Raw genomic sequence first — 15529 nt, forward strand, 5'->3', positions numbered from 1 at the left:
ACTACAGGCTGGCCAGTCTCACCTCTGTCCCCAGCAAGATCATGGAGCAGACCCTCCCGGAATCTCTGCTAAGGCACATGGAAAATAAGGAGGTGACTGACTAATGACAGCGAACATGGCTTTGGTAAGGGCAAACAGTGCCTGACAAATTTGTTGGCCTTCTACAACAGCATTGGTGGATAAGGGCAGAGCAACTGACATCATCGACCTGGACTTGTGCAAAGCATTTGACACTGCTCCACATGACACCCTTCTTTCTAAATTGGAGAGATATGGATTTGACAGATGGACTACTCAGTGGATAAGGAATTGGCTGGGTGGCCACACTCAAAGAGTTGCAGCTCGATGTTCAAGTGATGGCCAGTGATAGAGTGGCATTCCTCAGGGGTTGGTACTGGGACCGGTACTATTTAGCATCTTTGTTGGCAATATGGATGTTGGGATGGAGTGCACCCTCAGCAAGTTTGCTGATGACACCAAGCTGTGTGGAGCAGTTGACACGCTGGAGGGAAGGGATGCCTTCCAGAGGGACCTGGGCAGGCTTGAGAGGTGGGCCTGTGCAAACCTCATGAAGTTCAACAAGGCCAAGTGCAAGGTCCTGCACGTGCATCAGGGCAATCCCAAGCACAAATACTCCACACTTGTGAGACCCCACCTGGAGTACTGCATCCAGCTCTGGAGTCCCCAACATAAGAAGGACATGGACCTGCTGGAGCAGGTCCAGAGGAGGGCCACAAGGATCATCAGAGGGCTAGAGCACCTCTCCTATGAGGAGAGGCTGAAAGAGTTGGGGCTGTTCAGCCTGGAGAAGAGAAGGCTCCGAGGAGATCTTATTGCGGCCTTCCAGTACCTAAAGGGGGCCTACAGGAGAGCCGGGGAAGGACTTTTTACTCGGGCATGTAGTGATAGGACGAGGGGGAACGTCTTCAAACTGGCAGAGAGCAGGTTTAGATTAAACATTAGGAAGAAATTTTTCACTTTAAGGGTGGTAAGGCACTGGAACAGGTTGCCCAGAGAAGTTTCTGAGGCCCCTCCCTGGAGGTGTTCAAGGCCAGGCTGGACGTGGCCTTGGGCAACCTGATCTAGAGGGATGTGTCCCTGCCTATGGCAGGGGGGTTGGAACTCGATGATCTTCAAGGTCTTTCCAACCTAAAGCATTCTATGTTTCTATGAAGTACAGGCTGGGCAGAGAATGGATTGAGAGAAAGCCTGCGGAGAAGGACTTGGGGATGTTGGTTGATGAGAAGCTCATCATGAGCTGGCAATGTGCGCTCACAGTCCAGAAAGCCAACCACACCCTGGGCTGCATCAAATTAAGCGTGGCAAGCAGATTGAAGGAGGTGGTTCTGCCCCTCTACTCCACTCTGGTGAGACTCCACTTGGAGTACTGTGTCCAGCTCTGGGAACTGCAACATAAGACAGACATGGACCTGTTGGAGCAGGTCCAGAGGAGGGCCATGAAGATGATCAGAGGGCTGGAGCACCTCTCCTATGAAGACAGGCTGATAGAGTTGGGGTTTTTCAGACTGGAGAAGAGAAGGCTCCGGGGACACCTTATAACAGCCTTCCAGTACTTAACCAGGGCCTACAGAAAAGGTGGGAGGGACTCCTTATAAGGGTGTGTAGTGATAGGATGAGGGGTAATGGTTTTAAACTGGAAGAGGGGAGATTTAGATTAGATATCGGGAAGAAATTCTTTAAGTGTGGTGGGACACTGGAACAGGTTGCCCATAGAAGTTGTGGATGCCCCATCTGTGGAAGCGTTCAAGGCCAGGTTGGATGGGGCTTTGAGCAACTTGATCTAGTGGAAGGTGTTCCTGCCACATGATCTTTAATGTCCCTTCAAATTCTATTCTTCTATTCTTCCATTCTATGATTCTGTGAAATAAAGGCAGGGTGGGAGCAGTGAATGGAGTGAAAAAGTGTAAAAGGTGGGCTTTTTTAAGCAGTTTGAGTTCAAATACAGTGGTAGATGGAAGGAATTTTGTGCATGATTCTGTACTGCACTTTCCAGTGCTGAGGTTAAAACATGGCAAAGCAGCATCGTGCTGTATCTGAGGCCATACTGGCGAGGCCCGTAGCACAGTTTATATAGCCATGGGTTTCTCTGTAATAGCAGCTCTTCTAGGTTTGCCCAAGATATTCTGAAATCCCTGCCTTGGCACAACCTTCCTGGCTGTCTTCTACGCTGGAATATCTGAGCAACATAATGATAACTTTCAACACAGCTTCCACTTTACTCAACTGGGGCTTTTAGGGCCCCTTTGCTCCATACTGAGCTTTATTTGTGTTATCAAGACCTGGAGCAGGTAATGAAGCCTTAGCTTAGAATTGTGGTTTATTTTATTTATAATTTTGTCTTTTTCTGTTAGCATAGTTGAGTTTTCATAGGAACAAAAGAAATCCATAAATCTGTTTAATGGGAAAGAAATTTGTTTCTTTTGGCTTCTGGGCACCCGTTCAAAGCTGGTCCCTACTGAGTGCTTGGAGTCTGTGATTATCTAGGTGATGGTGCCGCACTTCCAGCTGGTTCATCTATCTGTGCAGGGCTCAGGCATTTGGAGGCTGTTGGGTCTCCATCCTCACGTTTCAGCATATGTTCAGTCACTTGATGGCTGATTATAGCTGAGCATATAGTTTATAATGAATAACTTACTCAACTCATTAAGCTTGCTTTCTTCTTGTGGCATATCCTCCAGCAGACTGTGGTTTCTTCAGATGTGTTTGTGAACTAGGATGATTTAACCAGTTTCTTTTAACAGTGTGGGTTGATTCAGAGCAGTGGTCTAGATGAATTCACTATTCAAAGACTGTTGATTAGTTAATTAGTAAATTGCTCAAATAAATTATGCACTATTGTTTCTACTCCCTGCCTGTTTAGACACTTGTGTAAGTCACCCTGGACTCAGTGCCACTGAAGCTTCGTCTTCAAGGTATCCTGCTTTTATATAAACATAGCTGTTGGCCTGTTCTTTTAGTTATTCTTTTTAGTCAAGCCTTTGTCAGCACTGGGAAATGTATAAAGGCATCTTCATGGCTTGTTATTTTGGACTCTGTTATTATCTTATGAATAGCATATAGTTAATAAAAACAAATGACTCTAGAAACATTTTAAGAAGGAAACAAGTGTGTTAATCAGAAAAATATTGTCAGAACTTCAGTAATCCAGTATAATCTTATTAAAATAGGAGTATTTAACAGCTCCATCTGATAAGTACATTAACTCAAACAGCAGGAAGAAAATCCTCGAGTTTCTTTCTGAGGCAAGGGCTCTTCAGCATTCATAATTTTTTTGAGAACAATAGGCATTGTGCCAACAATATCACAAATCATAATCTAGTGATGATTAAATTATGAAGCTGGTCCAGGAGATTTGTGGAAGACAAACAAATTAAATCAATGAGAAGCTGCATCTGCTCTGGTAAGAGAAGAGTGCGGAGCGTGGGAGCCAGAACAAGGGCGTGGGTTCTGCCAGCAAACACAGAAAAGCTGAAATGTTTCTACCAGCTAATTATGTTTTCACATGAATAATGAATCAAAAATGTAGTGACAAGCCAAGAATCTCCTACAAATATGTTGATTTTATTGCAAATTATTTTCTGTGTAATTTACAGGTATGCTTTTCTAAAATTCTTTGAGACATTCATTGAAATCACATTATGCCCAATAAGAATAAAGCAATTAATCATAGTAAGTAGGGATTTACTGAAGTGATAGAACATTAACTGCCCTCTTTTGGATTTGTTTGTAGTGTAATTAAGTGAATAATAACATTGGATTATGAAAGGGACTCATTCAGACAAAAGGGGAGCACTGAAATGAATTAGCCTTAGGTGTTATCCTTAACAGACTTGCTACTGCAATGGCTGAAAAATGGAAGGATCAAGACAGTTGAGAATGGGAGGATTGGAAGAAAGTGACTCTGTTTTGGGTGGTGGTTGTTTGTAGCATTTAACTAAAATTCTTGAGTCAAGTTGGCTGAACTGGACAATCCTGTGTCCTTTATCATGGTCAAGCCTGAAGTAATGGTCATTTAAAGGAAATTTTGTTCTGGACCTTTTCTAGTGAGATTTGGGAGTGTAGTGCTTTCTGAAAACCTAGAAAAAAATAGAATTCTGATCATGGGCCTTTTGGGCACCTGATCCACTGAGGGAAATAAAAAACAAAAAGGCTCACAAAGACTTTTTAGCAGAGTTTCCAGTTATGCAGTTTTCTGAGTCTCTTTATGAAATTTCCATTAGCACCTGTACTCAGATAGGATTCTAATTGTTTTCCAGTTCCTATTTATACTATGCAATTAAACTGACAAAGTACACAAAGTGATGTTTAAAGCTGTCAGCAAATCATTCTGAGTCCATAAAGTCAACACTTTCCTGCGTGTATCCTGGTAGAGTTGCAGTGGGGAGGTCACTCAGTTATCTATTGTTTCATTTTGGGGTTTCTCACAAGTGAAGTGTGTGCCAATTATGTAGTCCCTCACTGGCTGTTGTTCTTGGCCCCTGTCCCCCATGAAGCAAGACGAGATACCGTGCCTTGGCCATTTCTCTTGGGATTGCTAGACAGACTCCAACCAACTGTGGGGTGCTGAGTACGCCGCATGTTCCTCCCTGCTTAGACTCCTTGGGGCTGCATCTCTCACAGGGGATGGAGATGTCCTTTAAAAATATTTGGGATCAAAGAATTTGCTCAAGTTAATAGATGAATATATCTTCTTGAGACTTGAGGTAGGATTTTGTTGATCTTCCTACTTCCTCCAGCTGGTGGAAGGTTTAGCATCATGGTAAGTTTCTGACCTTTATCACATGGCATTTCACGTCTGGCACAGCCACATGGCAGAAGGTGCAGGTAAACAGACCAGCTTACAAAACCCAGTGTGCCTTTCAGTGCCATCTGTGAATACTCTTTCCTTAACTTTTAGTGATAGTTTTACCTCAGGAAAATGGATTTTGTTCACAAGACATCATCTTGCAAGCCTTCCCTTCAGAGCAAAGTAAAATTTGAAATAAGCATTAGGTTTGTTTAACTTTGCACAGTATCCCTTGACTTCGGTTAAGTCCATGCCAAAGACACTTGTTTCAGGATTAAGCTCTGTGAACTCCACCAACTGGGATTTTAGTGCATACAACCCTCAAGCTGTGTTGAAATGCAAGTTGAAAATTCTTTTGGAGTCACTCCGTGCTTGTTTTCTTAGTTTTTGCAGTGTGGTTGTGACCCCACAGCTCATTTGTTCCACAACAGCAATGAGGCAGAAGTGCACAGCTGCTGCCACCAGCCCCTCCTTACAGATCTCTGCTTCTCTGAAGGCTAGAAGCTGATAAAGAATCTTCTCAATGAGATGACATAGGCAAAGTGGTCATTTACTTAAACCTATGAGGTCCCTCATCCTCCTGAAAATATGACACATGAGAAAAGGAGTGGAGATTTTGTGATTCTGATACTTCTCTTTCTTTCTCTATTTATTAACATTTTAATCTGGGCTTGAAAAAAAAAATCCTCACAAATGCAAATGAGTAGAGGGTTTCATACGCTTTTCTTCAGGCTCTGTTTGGAAGGGTTATAAGTAGTTAAACTGCCTGGTTTTTGCTATGTAATTCCAAATTGCTTATTAAACCCTTATTTTTCAACTAGTGACCTTTGCATCAGTGACATCGCGTGTGTAGCATTAACAAGCAATGAATAAAGACAACTTCTTTCTATTTTTAGGAGGATAAAGTTGCCAAACTTCAGATAATTTAGACATCTCATGCATTTTTCATAGAAAAGATTAATGACTTTTCTTGTGCAGAACAAACAACAAATTCAAAACTTCTGCTTGTAAAAGTGCTCTGATATGATGTGTATTCAAATCTCATGGATTCATATCAATGTCAAAAATGTTTTTTTCCAATGATGGGTATAGGAGTTGCACCCCACAAGGCAATGAAAGAAAGAAGGATAAAACTAATGCTCTGTAACAGAGCAACTAGAAGCAAAGTAAAATCCCTAATGGATCTTCCAGTGAATACTCTGCATGAATTTATAATGACTTGGTCCTTAAATTAGATCATAGACGTCATTACTGGGTATAAGTATGTTTTATTGTTTGCATATTCATTCTTAAGTCTACTTTTTCTACTGAGTAATTTCACTCTTTCAAGTTCTTCGGGTCAAGAATAAGCATGGCTTAGACCAGAGAATAAAGGATATGTCAGGAAAAAGGTAAGAACTTCCAAATGAGAGGAGAATGAGCACAATCCTGGCTGCCCTTAGAGTATGCTCAAACAGGGCCTTTGTGATGGTGCCATGATTGAATGTCCTCATCTTTTTTGCTGTGTCTCCAAACCTGGCTGAGGTGGCAATGCAGAAAGATTGCTCATGGAAAACCAGTCTTTTGGTGGATGGGGCCTATCATTGCTCCTCTAGACCCATTACCTTCTGTCTTCAAATAAGCTGGGCTATGTCCCAAAGAAACCAGGATTTAACTATTAAGCAGATGTACAAAATCCCCTTTAATATTAAACTGGGGATGCCGAGATAGTGGGGACCTAAGTCCGCACAGGTGTAGATACTGAAATGCAGAGTTCACTTGTACTAGTGAGGCTAACTGTATCTAACAGACTCATTCTTTTTACCTTCAGATTGAACAAGCTACATTTTATTAAGCTTAATCAAGTTGTGTGTTCAAGCTTCTCCTTGTGCCCACAAAGGGTTGGAGTGCTTTATTTTTTAATGAAAGATCAGATTCTGAAATCATCACAAGACCAGGATTTGGATAAGTCTTGGATACGTACCTGTTATGTCTCTGCTATAACATAGACCTATAGTGAAACCTTTTGAGTTATCAAGTCTAGTATGAAACAGTACATATCCTAAGTTAAATCTATTGCAGGATTTATAAAGATCGTCCAGCTGGGAACAACAGAAGGGAAAACCCTTCCTTCTTGTCTTTCACTTTCTGTTCATAACATAATGTTTCTTTTTCCTTTTAAAAAAAAAAGCAAAAAAAAAGTCCAACTCAATGACATGAAAAACCCAAACATAAAACCCCCCAAACCAACAGAATATTAAATCTTTTGGGGTTACCGTGGGTGCTGCTATCAGGGAACTGCCAGGGAATGTTGTGCCATGTGTGTTATGTAGCACTTATGGTGATGGCTATGTCTCAATCAGTTGTTTATTTAAGAGGAAAATATCTTTAGGTTTTGGTACTGTGTACAAGTTGTCTATAAAAGCTGCTAATGAAAAGGACTCATAAATGTCCCAAAAAGGAGATAGAAACAACACTCGTTTTCTTCTGTTATTTAAAGTGTTCTTGACCCTGAAGCATATTTCTCTAAGGCCAATGGAAATAGAAAAATGTAAATATTGTACAAAAAGAGGATCAGACCCATAAACTGTCCGTGCCTGCTCCTATTAGTACATTATTCAATGGAATTCATTGCAGGACATGTTGCCCATGTGTAGTACTTGTTTAAAATTGTGAAATCCTGACCATGTGAAAGGCAGACAGAGCACTTGAAAACACGCAGCCAGACCTGACCCAAACCCACCCAGCTAATTAGCATCAAAGCATTGTATTTGCATCATGCTTGATGACATTAGGGCTTCTTAAGTAAACCAGTGCTTAAGCTATGGAAGCAGCAAATAAGGGTTTATTTACAACCCTGAGTACTTGTTTAATGAACTCATTTAGGTTGCTCGTCTGTACCACTGCAAGGTCTGTTGTAAGACAGTCTACTGAGTAGAACAGGTATAAATCAAATTGAATGATAACAACAGTGGAGTGAAAGGGGTGCCCAGATAGACACAGGGGGTTTGAAAATGAAACAAAGCGCTATCCTTTTCTTGGACTGTGCTCTGGCTAGAGGCAGCAGGAAAGTTGATCTTTTTTCGTCGCTGCTTGGCTCCAGCTTTTCTCCAGCAGGCCTGAGTGGTCCAGCAAGCCAGTCTGGATTTTTCCAGAGAGCCCTGTGTGAGGACTCCAGGTAAAAGTAGGAAATATTTGGGCTTGTAGATTCCCAACCCAGGCCAGTGTCCAGTAACAAAGATGTGTCCAAGGCCTGGTGTAGTGCTTGTGTTGTTGACTCCTTGTGTTCCAAATGGTGACTGGTGGGGAAAAAGATGGCTTTAAACGGGTAACTATTGTAAACCTTAGCACGTGCTGCTGCAATGCTGAAAATATTATAAACCATGAAATTAGCCATCTTCTCACCTGTGCGTTGTATTTATGTACACAGAGATGTAATGCTTAAATTAATGAACAAAATACTTAAAATGCAAAGCAGGATGGGAAGGATTGTCAGGAAGGAACACCATAAATTTTCAACATTACCTGTGTGAGAGTGATGACAAAGTGGTTTGCATCTCTTTGTGTAATGGCAATTAGTGGTTTGGAATAAAATGTATAGGAGTTAATGGCATCCTTTTCCCCTGTAATGCAAGTTGGAGAGAAGCGAGATTGTGGCATGGGTGACCTTGTGTTAAATAGACTGGCACTTACTGGATACAACCAAGACATTTATGAGCCCATCTCTGACAATATGAAATGTTTTCTTTCAGGTACACTGTTGAAAAAATTACTTAGAAAGGAATTATCACATTTGGTTTATGTTACTGCATTTTTAATATAAGTAATTTATGCAGGGGAAAAAATGTATTAGAAGCTTCTATGTAGTTCTTCTGAAGCTCTTTTTCTTTTTCCAGATTTAATTGTAGGTGCATTTGGAGCTGGAAAAGCAGTTGTCTACAGGTGCGTGGTAAATACAATGGATTTTTTATTTTACAACTTTGGTGGGAGATCTGCAAAGAAACAAATTTCACATTCCTGTGTTTCCCTGGTGCAATGTGTAAAAGATGCTCATTACATATGATAAATTAAGCATCTTGTGAGAAACAAATGCTTTTTTCCCATGCTCAAGCTTGTCATTTTCAATGAAAATTCCAATGAAAATTCCCATGCTCAGTCTTATCTCAAGAAACTACTTTGTGAATTTTTGACTCCTCAGTTAATTTTAAATAAGAAATTTAAAAAGCATAGCATTGAAAATTAATTTCTTTCCTGGGGGAATGATGCTAGTTAGAGATTTTGCAGTGACTCTGATTCTTCAGAGGTTGTGTACATGAAAACATGAACTATTTATTCAAAATAGAGACTGCTGCTTTTAGCCTCAGTTTCGAAAAAATGTATGACATCCCGTTTTACAAGTCACAACATTGTTGCTGACAATGGATTTTCACTAAATGCACTGTTTGATTAAAGGTATAAATTAAAACTACCAAATACATAAATGAAAATCTGCTGCTGCCCTCTTAGTCCAGCCATGCCAACAGTTCTTTGCATTTAAATATTCACCATCTGTTGCTGCAACAATATAGTCATATTTCTTGATTCCTGGCTGTCTTCTTCTTGTCTGTATTCCCAACAGTACCTGACTGAGAGAAGGTGTGTTCTGCTTCCCAACTGAATGTTTGTCAAAGCATAAGAATTTTGTAAAACAGGAATGTTAGCTCATTTTAGCTAACACTGTAGGTGCAGTGAGTAGACCTGATTTTCCTACTCCCCTATTAAAGAATCACGCAAATACTTTGCAGTTCATCACTTTGCAGTGGCGTGAATGACTACACAGGATGTGAAACATTGGAAAACTAGATCCAGTGTGTATTTTAGATAGCAATAAAAAATGTGTTCTATTTAATTTAAGAAAGTGAATAGCAGGAGGCCCTCAATCTTTCCGTTTCCTGGCCAGAGTATATCAAATATGCAACTTGTCATGTTGGAGAAACAGAATTTTATTAACTGAAATTTGCTTGAAAAAAGGTTTTCCCTGTTGCACAAAAATGAAGAAAGTAATTTTATTTTTAATTTCTTGCTGAAGTAATACAGAGAAGTCATCATAAAAGCTCAGCTGTGGATTAAAATATAAGGAAAGTAATTTTGTAATAAGCCAGTTTACCAGAATAACGTAAGTTACTGTAAAATAGTACTGCTGACTTAAAAACCCAGAATTTAGACCCTTTCTTGTTTTCATTTGTCTTCTAAATTGCTCTCAGTTATAGATTATCTCATTTCTTAATAACAGGTTGTTATTCAGAGGGATGGTTCCCATCACCTCAACGATATATTCACATATTCAGCAGAATTTTTTTATGATTATTCCTGGTTTCTGAAGTCAATTGTCTCAAGACATGTCAGACAGAATTTACTTTATTATTGGCTTGAGATATTCTAGATCAATTTCTACTTTAACCAAATTATGTTTGTTTTTTAAAGAATCTTAAACAGATATAGCAGGTCTGAATATGTCACTGTTAATGGAGACAGTATAAAACAAATCTGACAGTACAAAATAACGGCCGAAGGACTGCTGTAAATCCCAAAAGGCAGAATCTGTCCCTTTGTGAAAACCCAATGAGATGAAATGTGTCCGATGTGCCTTAGTCTCAGGACACACAGGCTACTGTTTCAGTGATGCTGTTAACCTGTGATTTTTTGTGAAGAAGTTTCAAAATGTCAAAATGTCATAGTAGGAGGTATCACAGTTTCTGATAAAAAAAAAAACAAACACATTCTTTTGGATAGGAGCAGCATTATATAGGTGTTTTCTCACAAGTAACCCTACATTTCCAGCTTCTTTGTGGCCATCTCAAGTAAGTGTTTTCTCTGCTGCAACTTAGGTATTAAATGTGCTCCTTCTTATTTCTGTCCCTCAGAGCCAGACCTGTTGTGACGGTGAATGCTCAGCTCATTCTGAACCCCATGATTGTGAATCCAGACAATAAAACTTGTCAGCTCCCTGACGCTCAGCTTTTGGTGGCCTGGTAAGCTCATGATTAGACAACAAGTATCCCAATCCTCTTTCTCAAATAACTTCCTATTCCTAATTTTTCTTGCAGCTTTTTGTTGAACGTGTTCAAAGTTTAAAAAAAAAAGTTCAAATATGCCATGAGCACAACAAAAAAAAAGCCTATATAGAATAGAGTTCTTTTTGATATCTTCCAGTACTTCACAGATTCTCAAAATGAAGTAGCTAAAAGTTGAGTCCTTTGATACTCTGAGTCTCCTGCAGAGAAGGATGTTCAGTGTCTCCTAGGATCAAGCTGCAAATTCATATGCAGTGTTTGGATGAATGAAACATGAAATAGCTAGGACAGACAAAACCCAGAAACGGTGACCTGTCAAAACATACATCTTTGTTGAGAAAATATAACAGCAAAAGTGATGCAAAGAGCTGGTCGACCCACCATTTTTTGTTAGAGAAAAAGAGATCTCAGTCCTTTGTGGAAGAGAGAAGATATCTGGCTGGCCATCCTGAGAGCAATTCACAGGATGTTGTTTCTGGCTGCCATTGGTCAGAGGAAAGTTTTTTTTTTCATGCGTCGTACAGGACAATGTTGCATATATCTTTAAAAGAGGAGCCCTCCACCACAGTAGCATTTAACTTTGAAAAGAAAAAGTACATTAGAAAAACCTTGGAGCTAATTAAACAATTTAAGATCAGTTACAAATGTAAAATGCTTGCAGGACAGTTGGAGGCTATCTAGCAGCACGTAGTATGGCATAAAGGCACGTTTACTGTACTAGAAAAAAGCCACTTAGAAAAGACCCCAGGAACAGCTGATAAAAGAGGCTATTACAAACATATAAGATACTGTTTAAAAGTGGAATTCATAACAAATGAGGAAACTGAAAACAAAACAGAGCATAATTGAATAGAGCATAATTCAAGTTGAATATAAAATACCAGTAAGTCCTGCCAGAGAGACTGTGAGCAACAGATTTCTAAGACATGAAAACAAGTTGTACCATTTTATTTAAACACAGTAGAGGCAGAAAGCCTGCCAGGACGTGGGCTGGATGAAAAGAATATCAAGGTGTAAAGGGGGACTCCAGAAGATAAGGTGACTGCAGAAATTTTGCACTGCTTTTAAACCAGAGGTGATCAGAGGGATTCCCCAAACTGGAGACATTCTTTATAGATGATGAGTTTTCAACATTATCTCAAATGTAAGAGCGAAAGAGTTGTTAGAACAAATTGATAAATATGAACCCTAAAAAATAATCATGACCAGAAGCAGTTCATTTGAGTCATAAAGGAACTCAACTCTGATACACTTAAACCACTAAATATATGGGCTTTCAATGCACTTGATGCAATTTGTGACTCAGTAAGTTTCTAAAACTACTGATTGTGAAAACCTGGGACGGGGCTCTCAAGAAATTTTCACTTTTGCTCTCTTCTTTTAGACTTTATGGGACTTCTCATATTTATCCTAATGTTCATCATTTCTACATCCTGTGTAGAAAATCACCCATCTACAGAACAATGTAGAAGGCACTTGGTAGAGCTATGGAGTCCCTGGACTTTATAAAGCTTTGGCCTTTCTGGAATAGGATCCAGATCAAGATCCATCCTGAATTTTTGATTCAAGCACCTTTTGTTTCAATAGTTGACATAATAAAGAATTTACAATATCGACATCGAGATGAAGCATGTTCATTGATCCAAATTATGTTTTTTCAGAACTTCAGTTTTTAAGACTTTGTGCCATAACGGGAAAGATTTCAAAACCATAACATTTACTGACAGTGCACTGAAAGAAAAAAGGTGGTTTTGTGCACAAGAGAAAGAAATAAAAACATCGCTGTTAAAAACGTATACCTGTTGTGAGATATTGTTTAAAAAATAGGGGAGAGATGGGGGGACAAAGTATGCTCCTTTGACTTGTAGTTTTTTCATTACTTTTCATTTTTATTTTACAATAAGCCAGAAGATGTTTGGTTCATATCTACAAGAGTTTTAATAGGAGCATAATTTAATTTCTATCTGCTTTATTCTAAAATACCCTTCCCTAAGGATTTAGTTTGTATTGCTGAAGAGCAGCTGCTATTTTCCGTGCCATAATTTTTCTCCTTAGTTGATACAAGCTTGTATTGTACATATGAAAACAATTAGTAGGGAAACTCCAACAGGCAAAGAATTCTTCAGTCCCATGGGATAGATTTCTGTATCTCTTAGCCAGCTGTGCAACTTGTATAAAATATCTACCGACTGACACTGCAAAATTAGAATGAAAGGAAACTTCCTACCAGAAAAGTTTCAGGAAGTGTGTGTGTATGAATAATGTGGATTATTGTGCATTTTTAAGTATTAGGAAAATATTATTTTTGCCATGATGTAAATTGGAAAGCTGAAGCACAGAGGAAACATGCACAAAAAGTCATTTTTACTCATAGTCCTAAGAGAATTGTCCTGAACTTCTAGAAACGTATAATTCTTTCTCTGCTATGTTTAAAATGTGGCTATTTCTGAGTTTCCAGAACTAACACATTTGGAACAAATTCTGCAACTTTGAGGCTATTGAAGAAAATGTAAAAGGACAAAAAGATATTTTTTTTTAAGGTGTGAAACATGCAGGTTAATTTCTGTGAAAAGGAGTAAAAAAATCAAACATTTACATTTTTCAAAAGCTGTTTCTACATCATATGATTTATTAAGTTTGAGACTGGGTTCCAGCTATCAAGAGGTCTAATTTATCTCTGCATTGGTATTTTTATTATCATTTGAGATCCGATTATCCACTAGCTACTTTGCTGCTACTTTGTGCTTAAATTATATCTGCAAATTTTTTTTACTCTGTCTCTCAGTAGCTTAAGGTCGTGTGCGTATATTGTTACTTCCATTTAGCAGAGGAGCAAGAGGTCAGAGAAGTTACCTGACTTACCAAAAATTAAGTAGCACAAAACTGTCCAATCATGATAAAAAGTCAATTTGCAGAATATATTTTTTATTTGTTAGTGCTTTTCAGGTTTGGATGTCTAATCTGAGATGTGCCTTGTAGGCTTCTTCAGGGAACCCAGCTATCCACCTTCTGTAAGCCCACTAAATGAGAGGCAAACTGCCTAAAATTTCTGATCCTCAAGTTCCTACTATCAAAAATAATTTGAAAGAAATTTGTCTTTCTTTTATCTCCGTATGTGTTATTATTAAAACAGCAATGAAATATTTATAATCTTTAGTCAGCTAGATTCAGTAAATGAAACATTTCTACATACACTTCAAAAAAAGCTGAATACAAAATTCCTACCAAAAATATAAAATCCAAAAATAATAATGTTTCAAGCCTTCCTAACTGCATAACTTTTGGACTATTCTTCTAATTTTGCTCCTTTCTACTGCTAGTATTTTCTTTTGCCATTGACTTAATTTGAAACTGGATATGATCGATGCCCCATGGCTATGGACCTAAGGGCCTTTGTACTTTATTGGGATGAATTCGTGTGAGATTTGCCACAGACTGTTGGCCAGTCTGTCTCCATGAGACAGATAGCAAAGTCATATGGCCAAAAGTCAGAAGATGCATACCTCAAACCTCAGGGGCTGATGGGAGGGAAGTAGGCAGGTGGTGACAGTTGCTACCTAGGAAGCCCATTGCTGTGTTGCAGATCTCTGCTGTGCCAGGAATGCAGCTGGGTAATTTGATGGTATTAGTTTTAGTAGCCCTAAAGACATCCAAAAGACAGTCATTTGAGTTATCTAACAGCCCTTGTGTTACCACAGCCTGGCCACATGCTGTAGCCTAGCCATGGAAAGCCTTCAGTATTAAAGCTCCATGTTGGTCATTGTGGGTCACTGGGTTAGGCTTTCATAGAATCATAGAATGGTTTAGGTTGGAAAGGACCTTGAAGATCATCGAGTTCCAACCCCCCTGCCATTGGCAGGGACACATCCCACTAGATCAGGTTGCCCAAGGCCACATCCAGCCTGGCCTTGAACACCTCCAGGGAGGGGCCTCAACAACCTCTCTGGGCAACCTGTTCCAGTGCCTTACCACCCTTAAAGTGAAAAAGTTCTTCCTAATATTCAATCTGAACCTGCCCTCTTCTAGTTTAAAGCCATTGGCCATAACAAAATTTGGCATAACAAAATCTAAAAGCAGGCCAAGTATTAAAGCATCATAATAGAAGCATATTGACTTGCTTTTATGTATTGTTCTTCAAAGAGGAAACAATTTGTCTAAAGGTCATTCATCACTAGATGATAACAGCTTCTGCTATTCTTCTGTAGAGGTTTGTGACCTTGCAGGTTGGGTATCAGCCTCACAGAGAATGGAAGTTCATAGCATCAAAGCTTAAAGTGCCTTTCTGCTAAGGTGTTATCCATTCTTCCTCTCCATGTGCAATCCTGTGTGCTAAAGAAATTGCCAACAATGACAAATGACATCTGGTAGGATCTGGTAATTCCTTGCGTTACACTTCCTGAAGCAAGTTTCCTATTTTTTTCACCTACTGGAATAGCGAGACCAAAATAAATTATTTGTAATACAAACTGCAGTCCGGAAAAACATTATTTGGGGTTAACTGACTTTTTTGATTTTCTAAGGATTAACCATTTTGAGTAATATTAGGTAATTTGGTTTTACTTCTGTCCTGGTATTAGGTAAAACAGAACCAGTCTTCTAAAGAAACTACCCGCATCTATGCCATGAGTAGTTTTGAAGAAAGAGGAATATTTTTAAGCTTCTTATTCTAATCATATTAAAAAAGTTTCTG

At 39.2% G+C, this 15529-nt stretch overlaps 1 protein-coding gene across 1 annotated transcript in view; it reads left to right on the forward strand.

Moving 5' to 3' along the window:
- The window catches only part of ITGA8 (integrin subunit alpha 8), a gene marked incomplete at its 5' end in the record, with an annotated part of 124815 nt that overhangs the window by 40448 nt on the left and 68838 nt on the right, over window positions 1-15529 (forward strand). Inside the window, 2 exons of the mRNA XM_082480019.1 lie at window positions 8683-8728; window positions 10690-10797. Of these exons, the coding sequence (XP_082336145.1) occupies window positions 8683-8728; window positions 10690-10797 (154 nt within the window). The remainder of the gene's footprint in view (window positions 1-8682; window positions 8729-10689; window positions 10798-15529) is intronic.

This window comes from Vanellus vanellus, assembly GCF_965231255.1.
Source record: "Vanellus vanellus genome assembly, chromosome: 2".
NCBI lineage: Eukaryota > Metazoa > Chordata > Aves > Charadriiformes > Charadriidae > Vanellus > Vanellus vanellus.